This window comes from Chelon labrosus (genome assembly GCF_963514085.1).
Source record: "Chelon labrosus genome assembly, chromosome: 14".
NCBI classification, from domain to species: Eukaryota; Metazoa; Chordata; class Actinopteri; order Mugiliformes; family Mugilidae; genus Chelon; species Chelon labrosus.
Window position 1 is genome coordinate 24,535,771 of NC_140347.1, and position 20,900 is coordinate 24,556,670.

At 40.9% G+C, this 20,900-nt stretch overlaps 1 protein-coding gene across 2 annotated transcripts in view; it reads left to right on the forward strand.

Annotated features, from left to right (window-relative positions):
- Nucleotides 1–20,900, forward strand: part of plcb4b (phospholipase C, beta 4b) — a 57,000-nt gene that overhangs the window by 18,410 nt on the left and 17,690 nt on the right. For both annotated transcript variants that reach the window (XM_084560184.1, XM_084560185.1), the window contains 7 exons: nucleotides 11,603–11,700; nucleotides 15,417–15,497; nucleotides 16,075–16,134; nucleotides 17,639–17,782; nucleotides 20,050–20,129; nucleotides 20,310–20,363; nucleotides 20,453–20,534. In XM_084560184.1, the coding sequence (XP_084416310.1) occupies nucleotides 11,617–11,700; nucleotides 15,417–15,497; nucleotides 16,075–16,134; nucleotides 17,639–17,782; nucleotides 20,050–20,129; nucleotides 20,310–20,363; nucleotides 20,453–20,534 (585 nt within the window). In that variant the 5' untranslated portion in view covers nucleotides 11,603–11,616. The remainder of the gene's footprint in view (nucleotides 1–11,602; nucleotides 11,701–15,416; nucleotides 15,498–16,074; nucleotides 16,135–17,638; nucleotides 17,783–20,049; nucleotides 20,130–20,309; nucleotides 20,364–20,452; nucleotides 20,535–20,900) is intronic.

Below are 20,900 nucleotides of genomic sequence, written 5' to 3' on the forward strand. Positions count from 1 at the left end.
CATCCCCAAACAGGCTGCACCTACCTTCATCACAAAGTGAAACATCAATACATTTAAAATTAGACTAAGCCTTGTGTTTGGTTATGTCCTTACATGCCTTCAGTAGTATGGATACCATACCTAAAGTATCTAGTCAGCAACGTTTGTATTCTGTTTGTGGCAGACACAGCTCTACATTAAAAAATAGAAACCTGATTTCTGCTAATAACAGAACCAACATTTTCAGCATCGTTCCCAGCAGCTCTTAGAACGAAAACAGATGTGAAGCCAGAGAAAGTTTACTTCAGAAGTCACTGAAGTCATCTTTCTTTTGACATTTTTAAATATTTTGTCTTTGTTTCTGCAATAATGGCATTTAAAATCAATTGCGTAGAGTTCTCCTTCTAATACCCGTCTTCCGGTGATGTTTCTATTATTAACCAGACACGGACACCAGCTCTTCACTATCACCTTGTGAAAAATGGTCTTTTCCATCTTCCATTTGGTGGCTTCAGTCACACTTATTCGTCGTTGCACAAAGACTGCAGGATTTCTAGTTATGTTATTCAACATTTTTCCGATGCAAAGCTTCTTGAAGTATCACAGAAATAAGGATTTCCCAAGGAATGTGAAAGTCTTTTCTGCGTTTTATTTCTGCCTCAGTTGTTGGCCTGGCTTTGTTTCATTCTCTTGTAATTTATCTGCCCTCAATTAACTTCCTTGTCAGATTTCTTGCACAAACAAAAGTAGATGTGTGACTGTGTCCCAGTCTCAGGATTGGATTAAGTGTGTTGATGCGTCATCTTGGCCCCGTCCTCACTGCATTCAGGGAACTCCCTGAGTGACTCCCTGTTTGAAACAGACACACAAATGCATGTACACACAGTCAAACACGCAATAGTCTAAATACCTCTGATGAACATTGCTGATAACCCGGGGATAGCCCTCTATGGCCTTCCCTCCCTTTTTTCCTCCTCTTGGCCTTCCCTTCCTCTCTTTCTCTCCCTTTGAAGGGCCTCAGTGTTCTCTCAGTGAGGGTAATTATTGGCCCTCAGGTCAACAGTCTCTCCTTGTCACGCACACACACACACAGTAATATCAGCAATTTGGCACAGGCTTTAGGCCATCATTTATTAGGTGGAAGCTCTGTCCATTAGGACATGTGTTAAATTCTTTGTATAACTCAGTTTGGCAGGAGGGTGATGTGGATGACTATATATAGAACTCATTGACTATGTGGATGTATGTGTCCTAGCATGAGTGTTTTCTGAACTGATTTAGTATGGACAAAAAAGTGTTTCTGCTTGAAAGTGAGTACGATCCTATTTGCTGTATTTGTATTATTCATCATATTTGTACTGACAGCTGTGTTCCTTATGTGTGATTTTTGTATTAGTACATGTGCGCATATGGTGTGTTTGACCACAATTGGACGGCAGTGTGTGTGACTGAAAGACAGTCAGCTAATTATGTAACCCGGGACCAAGGAGCTGGATGATCCTCGACTATAAAAGGCAAAGAAGAGGGTAGAAGAGTCATTTGCCTCGGAAAAAGACATTCTTCCCTTCTACAGCAAAACAGCTGCAGTCCCAGAGAAATAAATTGGGATTACAGAATTCTGTACATACTGTACATCCACAGAAGAGCATATATCAGTCGGCTGACATTTGAACCTTTTCTTCCTATCTGTTTTTTTTATCAATTGCACAATAATGTAGGGACAATCAATATATTCACAGTGTTACATTGGATTTTTTAATTGAAAATGGTATGTCAGCAATAAATGTAAATTATTGTATATAGTTCATCGCAATACCACAGTATTCACTTCTTGTTTTCCCTCTCTTGGACACATTCACACCTGGGAGTGAGACATAATCTACTAATTACCACTTTCACATGAGCAGTTGTTTACTGTGGGTTGTGTGTCTTGCTCAAGGGAATATCTATGGTTGGTTTTTGAAGGACACATGCAGGATGCAACTGTATGTAAGGATGAACCTTCGGTGACATCAGCCATAGGATTCATTAAGACCATGAGGGGAGCTGAGGCCGGTGGCCGACGCCTAGCAGACAGCTAGCAACCTGTGAGGGCACCCACCTGTTACTCAAAGCAACCATGCCTTTAGTTATGCAGAACTTTAAGCCTTGATATAATTTAAATGGCCAAGAAAGGGGAAATTAGCTCTAGAGACCAAACTTTTTTTTTTTTAACCTGGCTGTAAAAACTGTTTATTTTTGGTGTTTGGTTGGGCATTTTGGAGTCAGCCTCAAGTGGCCAGGATAGGCTCAATATTTCAGCCATGGAGGTTGCCAACAGTTCTTGATTGTAGAATTAGGAAAAAATGTTGTACATTTATATTTTGAACACCCTGTTTTTCCAAGACAGCCTGCTGATTCAAAATTGTTATCTTCTCATCACGATCCTACTTATTTTATCAGACTCTGTTGTCTGAAGTGTACAGTATGTGTTAAATACAGTATGTTCCTATTAGTAACTTTTTGGGATAAGAAGTCAAAGTGAAATAAGGTTGCCACAAGTCTGGACATAGAAAAATATGGACATTTACATAAATGCAGACACAGGCATACACTACACAGCCACTCGCATACACAGACAAAGTAACACTGCTGGAGGGGCACTCAGTTGACTCTCACTCACTGAGCAAAGTGGCACCCAAATATCGATCAGTTGGCACAAGCAAAAAGGGTATTTCATAGAACTTCAGTTCTGATTAGCCGTTTGTTTTCCACTCCCTCCTCTATGCTCTTCCTTCAGTTGTGCAGCTTTTCGGACTGAAAATGTTCAGGAATCTGTTCCCTGGTTTTCTAGGTTTTGTATAATAGCATATAGATCAAAGTTGACATGGTATACTGAGGTGCAGTTAGAAATGAGGAGGTGTGACAGTCAGTAAAATCAGAAATCATGCACACTCGTACACAAGCATGTAGGCTATTTATCTTTGTTATTAGACACATTTCCCTCTCTTTGTGATACTGCTCTGTATCTCAGCATGAGTGCTGTGTGGCTGACATAAACATGAACTGCTAAGTGGATACTATCTCATACGGTAAGGTTTAATCTAGTAGACGGTCATGCAGTTGAACAAACCTGCCGCCAACAGAATGTTGTGGTCTGGTTGTGATATTGAATGAATGTTGCAGGAATGTCTCAGAGCAGCAACCTATTGCAATGCTTCCCCTGGACATTGTGCATTGTGTTTTTCTTCTGTTAGAAATCTTGCTTGACTAAATCAGGTGAGCTGAGGGTTTTTTATTTCTCCACTTGATTTTTATCTTAGTGTATAAATACTACTTATAATTATTGTTATTTAATCCATTCCAACAAAACAACACATTCTGAGGCAATAGTATAGCAATAGTATAGCAGACTGGAATATTGTAAAAGTTGTTCATGTTATTTTTTTTCTCAGTAACACCATAAACTCTTCTGTGTCTATAGGAGTTAACTCTGTCTGGCACGCATGCAGGTGTTCACTGTATGTGGACACTATAGGGACTCTAGGGACTTTGTAAAGTTAATCTTCTTCAGGCTTATTAAATGGGATTTGTCATGCATGCATGTATAAAGGTAGAATGAAAGGGACTTTGTTGCAGAGGAGGTAGTTCGAGACAGGGTGTTCACAACTTGGTGGAAACTGGCTCAGAATCGTGGCTCAGTAGTCACACTTAAGTAGTTTGCACCAAACACCAGACTGTTGTTAAATAAGTACACAGACATCAGTGTTTCTGCATGTGTTAGACTAGTTTATAACTTGATGTTCTCCTAATGTATGCCCAACATCCATAGCTGTAATCCAATAAAAGCTCTAAGACATTTCAAAGTGTGCTCCCCTTTCATCCTGGATCTCATGCTCTCCAAGCCTCACTCTGCTGTCCTCTTTCACTGTTCATTAAAATAAAGGGAGGAAGAAGACCTTCCCTGCCAAAGTGCTGTTCATATCTTTGTTCTGAAGATACAGCTTTATTTACAATATGATGTGATGCAGCCAAATTATGAATATTTTCCTCTGTTTTAATTCTGTACTGTAGCAAGTAATATTTGAGAAAAAATATAAATTACTTTCTGGCTGAAGGTAATTTATTAATTATAAATTACAAAAAAATAAAATAAAGGATGTTTGTTCTGAAGATCAAAAGGTAGCTTAGAACAGTGGATCTACCTTTTTGTCCTTGGAGCCCCCTTACAAGTATCTAATAACAGCTGAGCACCCCTCATTTGACACAAAAACACTCCAGTTTGCGCCCAAAACCATAGCATTTGCACTGTGTGATGTCTGATGCGTGTGCGTTTTGGTCTCCAACTGTCATTTGCTAACTGGGATGAACTTGTCAGCCTGTTCCTAGCTGACCTGATAAAACTGACTGAGAGTTGTGTCACGGAGTTTAAGGAGTCACAGTGGCATACCAAATAGCCTATTAGCTTTTGGTGTAGAACCAAAAGCTTATTTTATAAAATACTACACTACATACATAGTTTTGACTGTCCAGCAAATGTGTCGTTATGATTTAGTTTGTGCGATTGGTGCTCTACTTCTGGGGGGCCTCAAAACCCATGTTGGGAACCGTGGGCCTGGAACATTGTTAGTCTTGTGCTCCCTGCCCTGATGTCAGTTGGGGCTATGAGAGTAAAGAAATGCAAGGCAAACGTACTGAGTTATGACTGAGGTCTCCAGAGGATCCTGGTGTATTCAAAACATCTGACAGGGTACTTGTATAATGATATTTATAGATGTACTGTACATGTACGTTCGTATTCATTCATTCATTCATCTTCTGTAACCGCTTATTCCTGTTAAGGGTCGCGGGGTCTCCTGGAGCCTATCCCAGCTGTCATCAGGTGAGAGGCGGGGTACACCCTGGACAGGTCCCCAGTCTATCGCAGGGCTAACACAAAGACAGACAGCCATTCACACTCACATGCACACCTACGGCCAATTCATCTACATTCGTATTGTTATATGTATTTTTGCCGAAAAAGGAAAAGTCATCAGTGGATCGACAACCACAGTTAGTTGCTTTAGTAGGTTAAAATTAAGGTTAAAATTGCGTTGCAGTTAATTGTCTTATCATTTACAGTGTTCTGTGATTGTGGAGTAGTTTCTTTTGATGCTGTGTTGGACTGTAAACTCTGTGGTATACTGTCTATGAACGTTTTTGTCAGTGCTATTAAAAAGATGAAGGTTCCCATCTTGGCTTTTTCATAATACAGGGATTTGGACATAATGGGCATGAAGAAAATTGTTCTTAGTGACAGGGGATTTGTTTTGCAGAGAGACAGTGTAGGTGAGTTTGTAAATGTGTGTGTGTGTGTCCTGAGATGGGTTCAGCCTCAAGGGCAGTCATGACCCTAATAGTGAGAGGAAAATTGAGGATATTATTGAAAAAGAGGCGTCATAATGGACCTTCCAGTAGATATGCACATTTGAGGGTGATGATTTTTAATATCACTTTTTATCTCTGTGTTGGTCACAAACAAAAGCTAAATTCACAAGCTCTTGCAGTTTGTCAGTAGTTTGTGCTATTATGTATGTAAAAATATTAGAGTAATGTTATGTGATTTAGGTTTGGACATCAATCTTTTCAAATCCCTTGTACAGTTTCATTAAGTTTAGTTTTTTTTTTTTTTATCATTACCAGATAATCTGAGGAATAAATAACAGTTCAAAGGTTCACTTTAAATCAGCTGCTGCTGAGCAAGAAGCCCTAGTGTTAGCTGCTTTATTAATCAACATATACATTAATTATGTTAGTCATCACAATCTGTAGATCCAACCCCAAAGCAGATATGAAATGTTGCTTATTGATTGATATTGTTTTTTTTATAGAGCAATTGGACTTTACCTTAGTCTGGACTTTTACACCTTTTACACCTTCAGCCAGAAAGACAGTCTGTCTTTCCCGCGCCCACAAAATTTTACCTAAAGAGTTTACGTTTGGAGCCAGTCTGTTTGTAATTCGTTTTGCCTGGTGACAAAGATCTGCCGAGCCAATCAAATGGTTTGGGTGGGGTTTATGCAGAAGAGTAACAGTGACATAGTCATAGACGTCATCCGAGCACCCTTGAGTTGATTTTATTATTGACAAAATGGCTAATGTCAGAGAAGCTAGATGTTTTATTGTGTCTGTTGTAAAACATATTGACAGTGAAATAACTCTAAGTTACCAGTGATTAACGCATTTAAGTCCCATAATTTGTTGCTGTGGTTGATTGTAGGACTATCCAATTGTGTGCAGAGGTATTTTTTTCTCTGTATGGTCAGTTCTGGCTGTAAACCGGAGGAGCTAACATTGCCTGCATGTCTTCTTTAAAGCTGTGAGCCGGATCCAAAATACCGGAACCCTACAAAACTACCTTCATGCCTTAACTTTCACAGTATCATAGCCTCAAGGCAAGGCAAATACCAAGACAAACACATAAAAGGACATGATGACACTTTGTCATATGTACCATTTAGCTTAAACACTGGGGCGACACATTGAGACGGTAATATGACTGTATGTAGAAATGCATTTAAACAGTTTGTACACAGTCCAAGCCTAAAATAAGGACCATATGCTGCTATAAAACCCAACATTGTTGTTATGTCATGTTTGACTTCCACAAACACTAACCAAGCAGTGTGACTGCAGAACAGTGAAAAATACACTGCATTACTGTGTGTGCAGACTTGGTGTGTACACAAAGCTTAGCTGGTGTTTAAACAAACTTAATTCTCTTGACACTCCTAAGTTTCAACGAGCAGCTCTTAAATTTTTGAAAAATCTGCTTCCTTTTTAGTGGGTTGTTTGCCAACATTAACAGTTTGTGTGTGAACGTGAAGGCATTCATTTTAGTTGGTAGTTTCAAATAGTTTGTTTATTTCTTTGATCCAATTTCTTCAGATCCAATGAATAACCGAACATACAGAACGTTTTACCCCGTTGAGATCTGTGAGGCCTGCTGCGGTGGGGCCGACACTTGTTAATCAGAGATAGTAAAAGAGTGGGTGTGAATGTCCATCAGTAAAGTCTCTACTCAGCAGTAACTGAGAAATAATAAATTAAAACTTTTTTGTTATTTGTTAATCTATGGGACTCCGTTCTTTCCAGAGCAGGTGGTGGTTTTTAGTAATGTGAGGATAAGAGGATGAGGTTAGGCCTCCGTTTCATGAACAGATTCCTGTTTTCAGTGCTGCTTTTTTTCAACATTGCTTTTAAGTAGCAATAATCACATGACCTCGGCATATACACGCTGACACAGCTGTTTGTGCTTTAGCTAATTACATCTTCTCCCGTGACTGTGTGGTTATCTACACATGGCTCTACGTCGACAATTATGGTAGGATATGTTTTTTTCTCTTTTAAGCAGCCAAGTCCACCCACATGCAGACTGAAAGGGGGTGTAATGAAATACTGAAAATGTCTGTACTGTATTCTCTAATCAAAGATTCTCATTTATATAAATATCTATCGCTGAATACACAATGGTGACTGAGCCTATGGTCCACTGATGAAAGCATGGCAACATTTCTATATGTGCTTTATTGTGAACTATGCATGCAAAGTGCTTACAGGTGTTGCCAATTCAACCAGGACTGAAAAGTTCAACCAGGCCTGAAAAGTTCAAGATTGACATTAGCCAGTGTACATACATCTAATCCACACATACTTTTCATTCCTTCAATACATTTACAATCTGAGATCTATTAGAGACGACGCATTTCACTCATTCATTAATGTCACTCGCAGTTGGGCTCAGCATTTGGTAAACCACAAACTGCTGTCCATCAGTCCCAAAAGGAAAGGACATTCAGATTTCCAGACATGTCATTTTTAAAGCCTTCAATACTTGACCACCACAGACAAGAATACTATGCTTATGGCAAATTATGGACTTACAGGATGCAAAACTGTCACAGGTTTTATATGCGTGGCAAAAGTCTATGATGTACAATTGTCTCTCAACACCAAATCACACAAAGCCACAACTCCTAAAGACATATCTTTAGGAATTTTAGTAGGACTTTATATAATCAGTGAGCACTTGTCAAACTGCACGATGAAGACCAATGTATACACACCATTTACCTCTCGCTCTAACTCTGCTATAATAGCAACAGATGGTTTGTTTTCTACCACTGAAGCATGTATTTTTAAATGAATGCATGATGGCAAAATATATGCATGGTTACATGTAAAAAACACCAAAAACATGAAGTGATGATGTGCTGATAGATCACATGAGTCATGGTCATTTCTAATGTTATAGCCCATAGTTAGTACCTGTCAAGGATTACACAATAAACAAGAGCTTTGGTTATTGTGACAGCCACGTAACATGTGCCTCTCTCTCTCTGTTATTCACTTGTGTCCATTTGAGTGTGTCCCCAGTCAACCCTTCCACCACTGGCTGACTGATGTAGCTGTAGCCTAATTTTAGTTTATGAGGTGTGGGACCGCTGGGTGTTACCCTAGCTGCCATTTTAGATGAGGAGGCTGGGAACAGTGTTCCTCACGGGGCTCCTATCTATCGTAATTATCTCGTTGTCAGGGGTTGGACAAGGGGCTCGGACCTCACTGACTTCCTTTTGCTTCCCTCAGCTCCTCACGTGCACACTCACACATCCAGGAGCTCAGAGGCCCGGTGTGCACGCCGGCTTGGCCTTACAGAACCTCAGCTGCTGCACTGCTATTGGACAGCTTTCATCCCACTGAGGAAAATGTTATCTAATGCATACGGTGGAAAGATCTAGGCTAACATCAGACAGCACCGAACAACCTAGTTAGTCCAAATTAGAGATGAGTCCTATCTGAATCTGATCTGACATGTATAGAACATGTCTTTGAGCTTTGGTGGTAGTATTATTAAACCACGTGGACAGCCTTGGTTCTTAATTTAATTTACCCTGGAAGTGTGCATTTGTAGTTTAATTTCCTTGACAGGGTGTGTGTATCTGCAGTACTGTCCTCTGCTGGACACCACAGATGGTGATTTGTTGGGTTTGATGAGGTTGTCCCTTTTGTTGAACATCAGTCGGTTTATCGTCTGGGCCTGAATGCAGCATGGTATGTAGCAGTATGATGTTTTGATCTATGGTAGGACCAAAATGACTTGCAGGCCTGAAAAATGAGCCCAATCCATATTGGTAGTGGAAAAAAAACGCAGTTCCTGGAATGACCTCTTGAGGCAGCCCTTAAAGGCAGTTAATACCCATAGACTTCTATGTTAAAATGCACAAGTTTACAGAAAAAAAAAAAGCATGTTAACCTCTCACTGGTTCTTACTTTTAGTTCAGCGTTTTTATTCACAAATTGCCAACTGTTTGCCACAGTGTCACCCAAGTGCTTCAACTCACACGCCACCTCATAGACCATTTTTATTTTATTTATTTAGGGAGCTTAGCAGAATCAGTTGCTGCCAAGTTGGCAACAGCCAGAGCCGCCCACTCTGAGCTTCAAAACTGTTCCTCAGGTATCCACTAGTCACAGACATCACCCATAGTAGTAGTGCAAGGAGTACATTTTGTAACTTTATGATGGGCGTTGCTGCTGTATTCTGTAATTGTATATCTTTCATTGACTGTGTATTTAGAGGTGAAATTAGCTGGTATTGACCTCTGTATAATTGTGTTGCCTTTCTGAACCACGCTGTAATTCTGTAATGACAGCCTTCAGACATCTGAGAAGCAATGCCTCGTCTGGATTTGTCATTCCAGGAATGGACTGGAGCCCACCTAGCCAGTAGTTTTCTCTAACCCCTGTTGATGTTGTCTCTGATCTGTGTTCCTCACATCAAAAGCAGACATCCCCCTGCTGTACTCCCCACACTGTACCCCCAGCCTCTCAAGCGAGCTTCTGTCACGCACAGCTGTTTCACTCTTCCATCTCACCCTGCCCACCACTGCTCCGTTTTATCTCTGTGCTTCTCATGTCACAGTCTCCTCACCTCACATCTCTCTCACATCTTTCTGTCTCTCGCCTCTTCTTACCTCTCACTGGCTCTCACTTTTAGTTCAGCGATTTTACTTTTCCCTTTCATTCACTTTACCCTGCGCCTTCATCTTCATCTCCTCCCATCTCCCTCTATCACTCTCTTTCTGCTTGTCCCTATTTTTTGCTCTGTTTCTATCAACCCCCCTCTGTTTCCATCTTTGTCATCTCACTGTCAGTTTCTCTTTGTTTATCCCTGGGAGGAAAATGGGTGGTTTCTGCCTGAAATGTAGGACTTCAATTGCTGCATGCTCTGCAGGGTAGTTAGACACACAGATATACTCACTCCTGCAGGTGGAGAGTTACACTAGTATTACTTATGGTGAAGATACAGAAGATACAGACATGCTATCTGGAGTGTAGGTGATTGTTCTGTATTTTAATGCATGGTTGCAGTTGATTTTCTATATATAAGACAAAATATATTCTGTAGCTGTAAAGGCTGAAGACTACATACCTACTGAGCTCTTAGACTATACATAGTATAATCACGTTCTCAAGTGCACTTCTCCCTCTCAGTTTTGCTTGACACATTTGAGACTGACGTAAAGGGAGCCTATATTTGGGTAGTGTCATCAGTAATATTACAGTTTCCTGTCAGGACCCCCTCCCCTGCCTGAGCTGGATCTGTCGCGTGATCATACACGTGCAGGTGTGTCACATGAAACAAGCCTGACTTGCCATTTGTGTTTGAAGAGGAGAACGGGGTGTACATCCAGACGGTTTCAAGCCAAGTGCAAGATTAAAGTAGCCCAAATGGAAAATTCCACCCTCAGATACCTTTCAGCTGTCAGATACGCTCAACCTGCATTGTTCTGTCCCACCCTGGGGTTGTCCTGTGAAGATGTGATGCCCCTACGTTCCCTCAGGCTGCCCTGTCTCGCTACTTATATTGTACATGTTACAGCTCCAGTGCAGTCTCCCATGGCGAGGCTGCTGCCAGTGAATCTGCGTCTGCATTTATCACTTCTGCTGCTGCATTGTCAACAGCTGCTTAACCAAATGACTGCGATTACAAGACAAGAGAAATGAGATTTTCTGACTCGAGCAGTGATTGATTTGTTTCTATTTTTACAACCTGTTTACTGATGTCAGACTGGACGTGGAATCACACTGCTTATTAAGGCTCTGTAATGCTACTGATTTTCTAAGCTGATTCTGATTCACAAGGTCCTGTTTTCATTCAGTATCGTTTGATTTAGAGATATTTCAGTTTTGAGAAAAGGCTTACTTAGGAACGAGGTTTTTATTGTGGTATTTCCACAATATTTTACCTCTAATTTCACATCTTGATTATGGCTTTGCTTTTATCCAGCTCCTCTCTGTCGTCATACTTGGCAAATCCAATCAGCTTTCAGGAATGTTGATGCACTTAGGGTCGTAGTTCTGTCATATTTTAGATCTCCCTGACATGTGGATTTTTCTTGTTGTGTGGTCTCACAAGGCTAGTCATGCGAAACCAGTGTCGGGAAACGACAGCGAGATTTCTAATAAGAGGATGCAGGAAATGGAATGTATTTAAAAAATCGATCCAAGGATTTTTAGAATCAATATTGGAGCTTTCAAGCAGATTGTCACTAATTTTCTCCTTTCTGTCTCTTTCTTTATCCCTCCTTCATTTGTGTGTCAGGCTTGTGAGCAGCCATGACAAAGTCCTACGAGTTCAACTGGCAGAAGCACCTGCCTGAGTTCATGCAGGAAGGTGCCTCCTTCGACAGGTTTGATGAGGTAAATATGACGCATTTCTACACCGGGTAATCAGTCCACCAATAAATAATAAAGAGCCTCTTGAGTTTAATATCATTGGTAGGGAGATGAAGCTTCAGCCTATTTTGCAAGCTGTCTGAGACTGTCAATAACCCTGCTGATACTGATATAGATTATTTATTATCCCTGTTGCCATCCTTTATCTTAATGACTGTGCTTGGCTCATTAGCCGTTCCTACACAAACACGCATGCATCCCTGCTTTACTGTCTTTGCGAGGACACTGCTTTGACATAATGCCCTCCCTTCGTCCTTATGCTAACCATCACAGCTGCAGGCCAAATCTAAATCTAACTCTAACCCCATAACCAAGTCTCAACCCTAATTTAAAGTTCCCAAATATGTAGTGGGCTCTGGAGCACACGTGCACATGTACACGCAGTTGCACGTTCATATTAAAATGTATGGATTCACATTAGCTTTTTGTCCCCTACAGCGAGGTGGGTCCCCAGTGTGTACTCATGTTGTATTACCCACAGAATGAGTAATACAATTACACACACGCATGCACACACAGAGCAGAGGCGTCTCCTTTATAACCCGATGCGTCACTGTTGTAGTCAGAGTGCTAGCTGTAGGCTGGCCACATTGATCAGGCTCATTAAGAAGCTTCGACATGGCGACTGTCCGTCTGCAACACATCCATTGAGGGTCTTAACCAGCACGCTGAAAAGCTAGCAATGACGCTGTTGTTGGAATGTTTATGAAATGTATGACCATATCCATGATTTAACTATTACAAAGTGCTTTACTGTAACAAAACATTAAATAGAAAATATGAATGCCTGTGAGCTTTTTGAGGAAAATCTGATTTAAAACACAATAATATCAGTCATTGCTTAGATTCTGTCACAAGCAAGTTTATTTCATATCTATCAAGTGCTTGTATACATAAATAGATTTAGAAAATATTTACCAATATCATTATTAGTGTCACCAAATATTTTTCTGGCCTCGGGTGCATAATACGTCAAGATCTATATATATGACCCCCGTGTATATCTTCCTGGCTGTTTGCCCACACTTCTTCTGACAGACCTAATCAGGACACTTAGCTAGGACATTTGACGAGCGAAAGCAAAGTGTGTCACCCACAGGCACACACACAGACAGACACGTACCCCTGCACACATCAGGAAATCCCCTCAGCCCTCTCCGTTTATGTGGGCATCGGTGGAGGGAGGAGGATCCTTCATAGGCAGAGAGGAAAACTTGACAGAGCACACGGAAAGGCATCATCAAATCCGCAGCCGTGTCAGAGTAAAGAGCAATGAAAGTGGGCCGGCATGCTTCTGAAGAAAGTCCTCAGTGTGTTGCTGCTGTGAATGTGAGCCAAGCTCAGGCAGGACAAGGTTAGGACTGGCCTTGATGGTAATAAGGTCAACTTCTTCAGTAGCCTAGAAGCTTAGAATTAATGATGTCCTTTGGAGCGAACCACTGCCCTCCAACCTGTTGCTTGTGTTGTCATTGTAAACAAGTCTCCTTTTTAAAAATCCTACTTTGTATCACTTTGTGCATGTTTGTGTGCTTGAATAGCTCTGTTTCCAAAGGCTACAGGGCAGATTGGCATCGACTGAAATGACATAGACATGCTCTGCAGCAGCCCCAGGCAGATATGCTAAACAGCATGGATTTTTTCCACAAAACATTCTCCACTGACGGAAACCCCACTGAGTGACAGATGGTAGAGGCAGGTGATGTGTGTTAATGCGTGTGCATGTGCGTACAGTGCATTTCAAAGCTTAACAGGCAATGGCTATCATTACACAGAGTGTGCCAGTGCCACATGTAGTTAATACTGAGCTGTCTAAAATAAAAACATGACTAGTTTGTAAATGCAGCCTCAAATCCCAGAATGCTTTGGTTATAATCCTCTCTTTGAATAGAAGCAGGAACTTTCCAATTTTGTTTTTTGTATGCTTGTTTTTCTTTACCCTTTACTATTTAATAATTAATACTATGAAAAAAAAACTTGCAATCAATTTGCAGTGTGTGTGTTTCATTCATTATCTCACTGACTGGAAATCAATCAATTAAGATCTGGTTGGTGTTTGGTTACCATGGGGACTAAGCAGCCCCATACCGACAGCTGATGGAGGCAGAGAATAGGCAGTCAGAGAAAACATATAAGCATTTCTGTTGCCTTCTTCATGTTTCAGCAGGGAACACAGCACAGCTATAACCTCTCCAAAGACAGAGGGTAAAATACCCAAAATGATCTGTTCCATTCATGAAATATTCTTACCTCGTGGATAAAGCTTTGCGTCCTTGTTGATGGAAAGATTACTAAAGAGTAATACTGTGAGACAACATGAAACGATTATGCATGTTGTACGGTGTGACTGTAATTACTCTCTCCTTGACAAAGGAACTGCTTCAGCAAGAACGACAAAACTAGATTACAAGTCACATTATACATGCATAATATGAACTTGCTTTGTGATGGGTGGTTCAAAATAAAAAAGAGGATCAACAGGCAGCACGCACACAACACACACACAGCTGCTCTTAGACTGGCGCTTAGAAAGAATGCAAAAATGCTGAGGTGGAGCTGGGACTGTAGGGGTGTCCGTCTCCGGCCATCCGCTGACAGAGGCTTGGCTGAACGTTCCCTTGCTTTTAGCTGCACACTAACAGGCTGTCTGATAGTGTAACAGTAGCCTGTTGTATGTTCCCAACAGTCAGGGCTCATTTGAGACCATCTCCTTCATAGAGCCGGCCACACTATGTATAACTGAAACCTTTGCCAGTCCTAATTTGGATGAAAGAGAGACAAGCTTTTAACTGCACTTAGAGCAGTCTCACTTTTTCCTAAATGGAAAATAGGATTGTTCTCCTGGTTTTTATAGTGGCTTTAGATGTCAGGATGGAGCCAAATAACAACCCAGCTCAGTCCTATTTGCAGCTGTGTATCTCATGGCAGCAACATCCTGAAATAATAAATTATACTCTGGTGTGTGTGCGAGTGTGTCACCCTGTTCCCTATTGCTAATATTAGAGTTGGAGTGACCTAGCTGCCATCTCCTATTCTTTTTTTTTTTCTCTCTTATTATTTTAGACTTCTCTAATGTGTGATTTTTATAGAAAAAAAAACCACACACACTTTGACGCAGTCATTTGTCACCTTCCAGCTGAGTGAACTGAGCGAAACATGTTTGAGTATGCAGGCTGACGTTAGTAGTTTTGCTGCCTCGACGGCTGCATGTGGCACACCAGCTGGTAGATGAGGAGCTACAGTACGTGAGTGCAGTACTTGGGTCCTTCTTAGACCCATGTAGTTCATGCACAGACGCACACTTCCGTCGGGGTCGTCCTGTCTCTACAGCACAGCACTGTGTTCCAGCCAAATTGTGTTTGCATTCAGCAGTTAATGGTAGAAACATTTATATCACTCTGTGTTTACCTTAGCAATAGGTTTCATCCCTTCTGCACGCAACATGTGTGTACATACTAAATGTGTTTGCACACACTTTATGTGTGTGTTTTTGCCTGTGTGTTTTTGAGCAGGTAGGTATATCTTATAAAATGAATTAGAGGTACATCTGGTTCTGATTGCGTAATCTCTGTGTGTCTGTTACTTTCAGAGGGTTTACTATTTGATGTCTGGCCTTGTCAAATAAGAGCCTGTGATTGATGAAGCCCCCTCTTTTACAAAAATATTTTTTTTACTCTCTGCAGGACCCGTACATCTTCGAGCCCAACTGTCATGTGAAAGTGGACGAGTATGGCTTTTTCATCACCTGGAAGAGTGAGGGAAAGGTACAATTTCCACCTCTGTCAGGGGCTCCTTCAAAGAAAAACATATTCTTATTTAGTAGTCAGGAGGGAAAAGGGTGTTTTTCAAAAATACTTTTTATTGCTTGGTGTCTGTAAACTCACAGAAAAACATGTGAAAGTGCAAATAATCTCAACCTCCATAACACTGGAATGCCATTCACCCTTCAGCTGGCATTTTCTAAAGCATAAAACAGACTTCTAGATTGATTTCCTACATTAAGGCAGCCACTGTTTTTAAGTAACAATATATACAATTCAAATCAACCAAGATATGTCTCTATCACAGTCAACGCTTACAGGAGTCTGCTTCATTTTGCTTTTGTCAGACTTGATGTGTTGCTATGACTAAAGCTTTTCACAAAAAGAAAAAAAAAATGTCTTTATACCATGTTTAACATTCTCATGGCTGGTGAATGAACTTGTAGAACAAATCCTGTTAGCTTGTTCATCCTGTGTATTCTGGAGATTCATTCAAAAGTTGATCCAATCTTGACCGGTCAGTCTTTTCTCCACCTATCTGTCTTTGATCATCTTTTACTCTTGTTTATGTCTCCTGCAGGAAGGCCAGGTTCTTGAGTGTTCTCTCATCAACAGTATCCGTGTTGGTGCCGTCCCAAAGGTGAGACCTCGGGAAAGACAATTTCCTCACTTCTGCTTTCACAGAATTCATACCCTCAGCTCATCTCAAACCACACTGAGACCTTTACTCCCACAGAGACTTTCTGCTAAAATGGCATGTTATTCATGCTCATATCAGCCAAGGCTGACGGCATGTATTCTATCAATGCAGTGACTGATCTAGGACACCTAGTTGAGTTCTCACTGATGAGCTTTTATTCTCAATTTATAAATGACCAGATTCACTATGGATGCTGGATAAACATGGAATATTTAAATGACCAGTATTTATATTTATGAACGGGTTTAGCTGCAGGTTGTGTCTGAACCAGGGTTTTTTGTTTTGTTTTTTTCTTTTAAGCCGTTGCTTGTGCTTTTGACCCAGATAGCAATATTGAAAATTGTGCTTTCAGCCCTGTGAAGATGGGCTCTCAGAGAGCCACTGAGTTACAGAGTTCACACTACAGGATCAAAAGCTCACAGGTATAAGACGTTCTGTCTCTGTCAGAATGACTATCCTGTAATAGGGAGCTGGTTTTTGAAATAGTGTATCGACCACACATTCTCTTTTTAGCAGATAGGGGTCTGATGCACACAAACACAAACCTGTATGGTCTCTATTGATTGGTGCAGAGTAGTGGCACGATATTTCGTAGTATTTGACTTCATGCCGCCCATATGAATTATTAAAGCAATGCCTGTGTGGTTGCTGAATTCTAATTAGGATGTAAAATCATCAAACCACTAAAAGTCAGAAACCTGACAGGAGACTGTGTTGAGTGCTGTGTACATAGGCAGTCCTGGGTGGTTTCAAGTACTGTTGACAGCAGAATGGTTTGTATACGTACATGTATAGGGGCACGTATACAGATACTGCAGGTTGGTAGCAGCTCCACCTGTTTGTTCAGATGCTGCTTTGTAAGTAGCAGACGACCGATAGCAGGGCTTCTCCTCAGAGGCTAACGTCATTACACGAGCCCTGAGAGCTGTTTCAAATAATCCAATGAGTGAGAAAAGATGAATGGGATTGGATGATTGCTGCCTGGGATTTTCCAACAACATAGTCTGTTGCTGATAATTCAGCACAAGCAGACATGCATTACTGTCTTCCATGGTGACGGTGGTGGCACACTGAAAGAGTGATTTTTAATAGTCATATGTGGATCAATATAATTTTTGTGGATTTTCTGTTGCACTTATTAAACAGGAGTTAGTAGTCTTGTGTTGGAAGCTGTAGATTATACCGAGGTAAGTACCTATTGTAACCGTGGTTCCTTAGAAGACAGAAATGTCATTGAAATAGTCTGTTACATGTCATTTAGCCTTAAATTGAAAATGTCTAAAATGGTTGCCTCACTGCTTTGTCTCAGCCCACATTTCATTTCTCTGTGAGCCTTTTTCTTTTTAATTTCTTTGTGTTTGTCCCAGTGTGTTTTTTAATCACTATTCGTCCATCATTTTCCCTATTCATCTCTTACCTTCTTTCTTTAACCCTCTTTCCTAAGGACCCGAAGATATTGTCGTCGTTCGAGGCCGCTGGAAAGACAGAGGCCGACCTGGAAGGATGCATCATCTGCATCTGCAGTGGCACAGACCTGGTCAACCTCAACTTCATGTTCATGGTGGCAGAGAACCCAGACACAGCTAGGGTAAGTATGGCTGAGGATGTGAAATTGCCTAGGGATCGAGATGGAGTGCTGACCTTGAGTTCGAATTTTATGAGTTTTCAAGTGCACTTTAAAATGTTTTAAAAGTATTTCATATTCTAATAAGATAGCTGGGAACCTTATGAGTGTCAAGTGGTAATTTAGTCTTCCTTTTTGGTGTGACTAGCAACAGCTTAAAACCAGTACAATGTCTTTGTTCAGAGGTATTTCTTCAATAAACGCGCCGTGTTAGCTTGCTTGCAGACACAGTTTGATGTAGTGTTCCCACCTCTTTTGCGCTCCATGTGTGTTTACCCAGAGGCAGCCAAAGATGGCTCAACTGTGGTTGGTCAATACTACTCAAAGCTACAAATTGAAACCATAAAACTTATTGAACCAAAAGCTTGCCCCTTGCCTAGAGATTCTGTATGTTCATATGCAGATATCTGTTTATAGAGACTAGGACAAACTTAACCCAGTGCTATGTATCTGTGTATACTAATATGCCACTGAGATAAGTAGAACTTGTCTTAGCACACATTCTGTCCATTGTTGCAGTAGCTAAATGCACTAGTTGGCTTCCTCTTGATCTGTATAATAGGACGCTTTTTATAATTATGCTACACAACAAAATGTGTCACGGCCCCTAAATCAATTTCCACAACATTATACACTATATAAAGACTAAAAGATCACCCAGCACAAGAAATATTTATAAAAGAAATAGCCAGGAGAATGGTTTATTTGCCAGCTCTTGCACAAGGCCTTGTTTCATTCTGATAAATAAACACATTTGGAATGACTCATTTTCTCTGTCTCATCTCGTCTCTATCCTCCCGTGTATCTCCTGCACTCCTGCTTTGCAGTTGTTTTTCTCTTTTTGTTTCATTCTTAGATGCTGCCAAAATTACACTATTATTGGTTCCATAATATCAATGCTTCACACTAACAGACATTAAAGTCGGTGTTTATTATTATTTCAAAGGTGGTGATGTGTCCTGTGTGTTCTTTTGTTTAGCCTGAAGACCTAAACCAGTGTGTGCTAGGCCTATAGCATAGAGGAGTAAGGTCCTATAGGCGTACTCTGCACAGATAATATGTGTTTGTCAGATCATTTTTTTTTATTGACTTTGTTTTATTCTCTCTTGACAGTGAGGGAGATGTAGAATCCATTTTGATTTCAGCAAAGGTTAGGATGGCTGCATGAGATTAAAGGCAGACAAAAAACTATGGAGAGAGTCCTCTGTTTGGTGCCAGTGAAAATGATGAAGTGCTGAGAAAAATTAAAATACAGCTACAAGCATGGCAGGTCACATCTAGTCGTGATGGAAAAGATTTTATACAATACATTTAAAGAGCTGGGCAGAGAATTCACCAGCACTTTTATCTCAGCATGAATCTATTGTTTGGCACTGCGGTGTTGGTGTTCATTCATTTCCCATGGGGGGTGTGATGGGTGTTATAAATGCTGTTTGTGCTCCAGAGAGCTCGCTGCCACAGGGCTGCCAACAATATTAAGGCAACTACCTTCAGCAGGGAGGCCTGATGTTTGAAACACACACATATTCAGGTATACCCCACACCCACACACACACCCACCTCTCTGTTTAAAACACATTCATTCCTGTTATTTCTCTCTCTCTCTCTCTCTCTCTCTCTCTCTCTCACACACACACACACACACACACACACACACACACACACACACACACACCATGACTCCATCAGCACCTCCTCGCATGCAGGTGGCCCTAAGTAGCAGACCACGGGAGATGACAGATTTATTTACATCAGACAGACCACATGCCCAAACAGACTACCCCTGCTGCACCAGTTATCCTGTTTAATGTTTTTATAATAACGTCAGTAATAATTTGCCGTGGAAGCTGAGGAGGCAAAGCACAAGGAGGGACAGCACCAACATTCACAGATGAAAAGACAGGAGGTTCAAAACTGTTCACGTTATTATGTTTGTGTTGATGCGTCATGTTTCCCACAAGGCCGTCTCTTGTTTATCACTACTGCTCATAGCCTCGAGGCAGCTCGCTGTATTTATCGCTGTGTGTATGTTTTCATGTGTGTGTCCGAATATCCTGTCAAGGCTTTTGCCCATGTGTGTGCATTAAGATGCAATTCATTTGCTTGTGTTTATTTCCCCAAAGACACTCACTTTTAAACACTATGTAAAGCTGAGAGTCTTGTGGCTGCTGTGTATATGTAGGTCGGTGTTGGTGAATGTGTCCTGAATACTTGTGTCTGTTTGTTTGCAGAAATGGATCGAGGGTTTGAGGTCAGTGATTCACAACTTTAAGGCCAACAACGTCTGTCCAATGACATGCCTCAAGAAACAGTGAGTACATTTCTACGGCACATGGACAGCATGCTGTATGTACCTACATCTGCAATGTATAGTGGTCTGAAGTTCAAAAATATGCTTCTAGTTTCTATTTCACCAGTTAGCACTATCACTACTCTTTATTAACCATTCTCTGGTCTGTTTTTTTTTTTTTTACGTTCTTTTCCTGTTTAGTTGGATGAGAATGTGCTTCCTGACTAATGTGAATGGGAAGATCCCTGTGAGAGGGTAAGTGCATGAGTAAATGTACCTGAACCCAGTTTATACTAGTATGATTCACTCCCCTGATCCTCTTGTCTTTGTCTCCTCTTTTGTAGCATTACTCGAACGTTTGCATCAGGGAAGACAGAGAAGGGGATCTTTCAGGCTCTGAAGGATCTGGGCCTTCCTAGTGGAAAGGTGCGACAGCGTTCACTACGTTCACATGTACAACTTATTTATTCTGAAAAAAGACAATATTCCTACTGAGCTGTTGACACTGCTAATATTCATATTTACATGTAGCAGTTTTTCGACTGGTAAGAGACTTGTTTGACTGGGCAAACACATTCTGCCATTCTTTCATTAACCTTCTAAACAAGTGAAGCTTCAGGCTATTTTAGAATTTTTATGTAATTGAGCTGTTTAAATACCATGGTTTAAATTGTGAATCATTTAGGACTGTAACTGTCTTGAGTGACAGTTTGGCGAACTCACACATTGCTAGCCGTCTGCTTCAAGTAGCAGGAGTTTGATGGAGTCAATCCAATATGGCGATGGCCACGC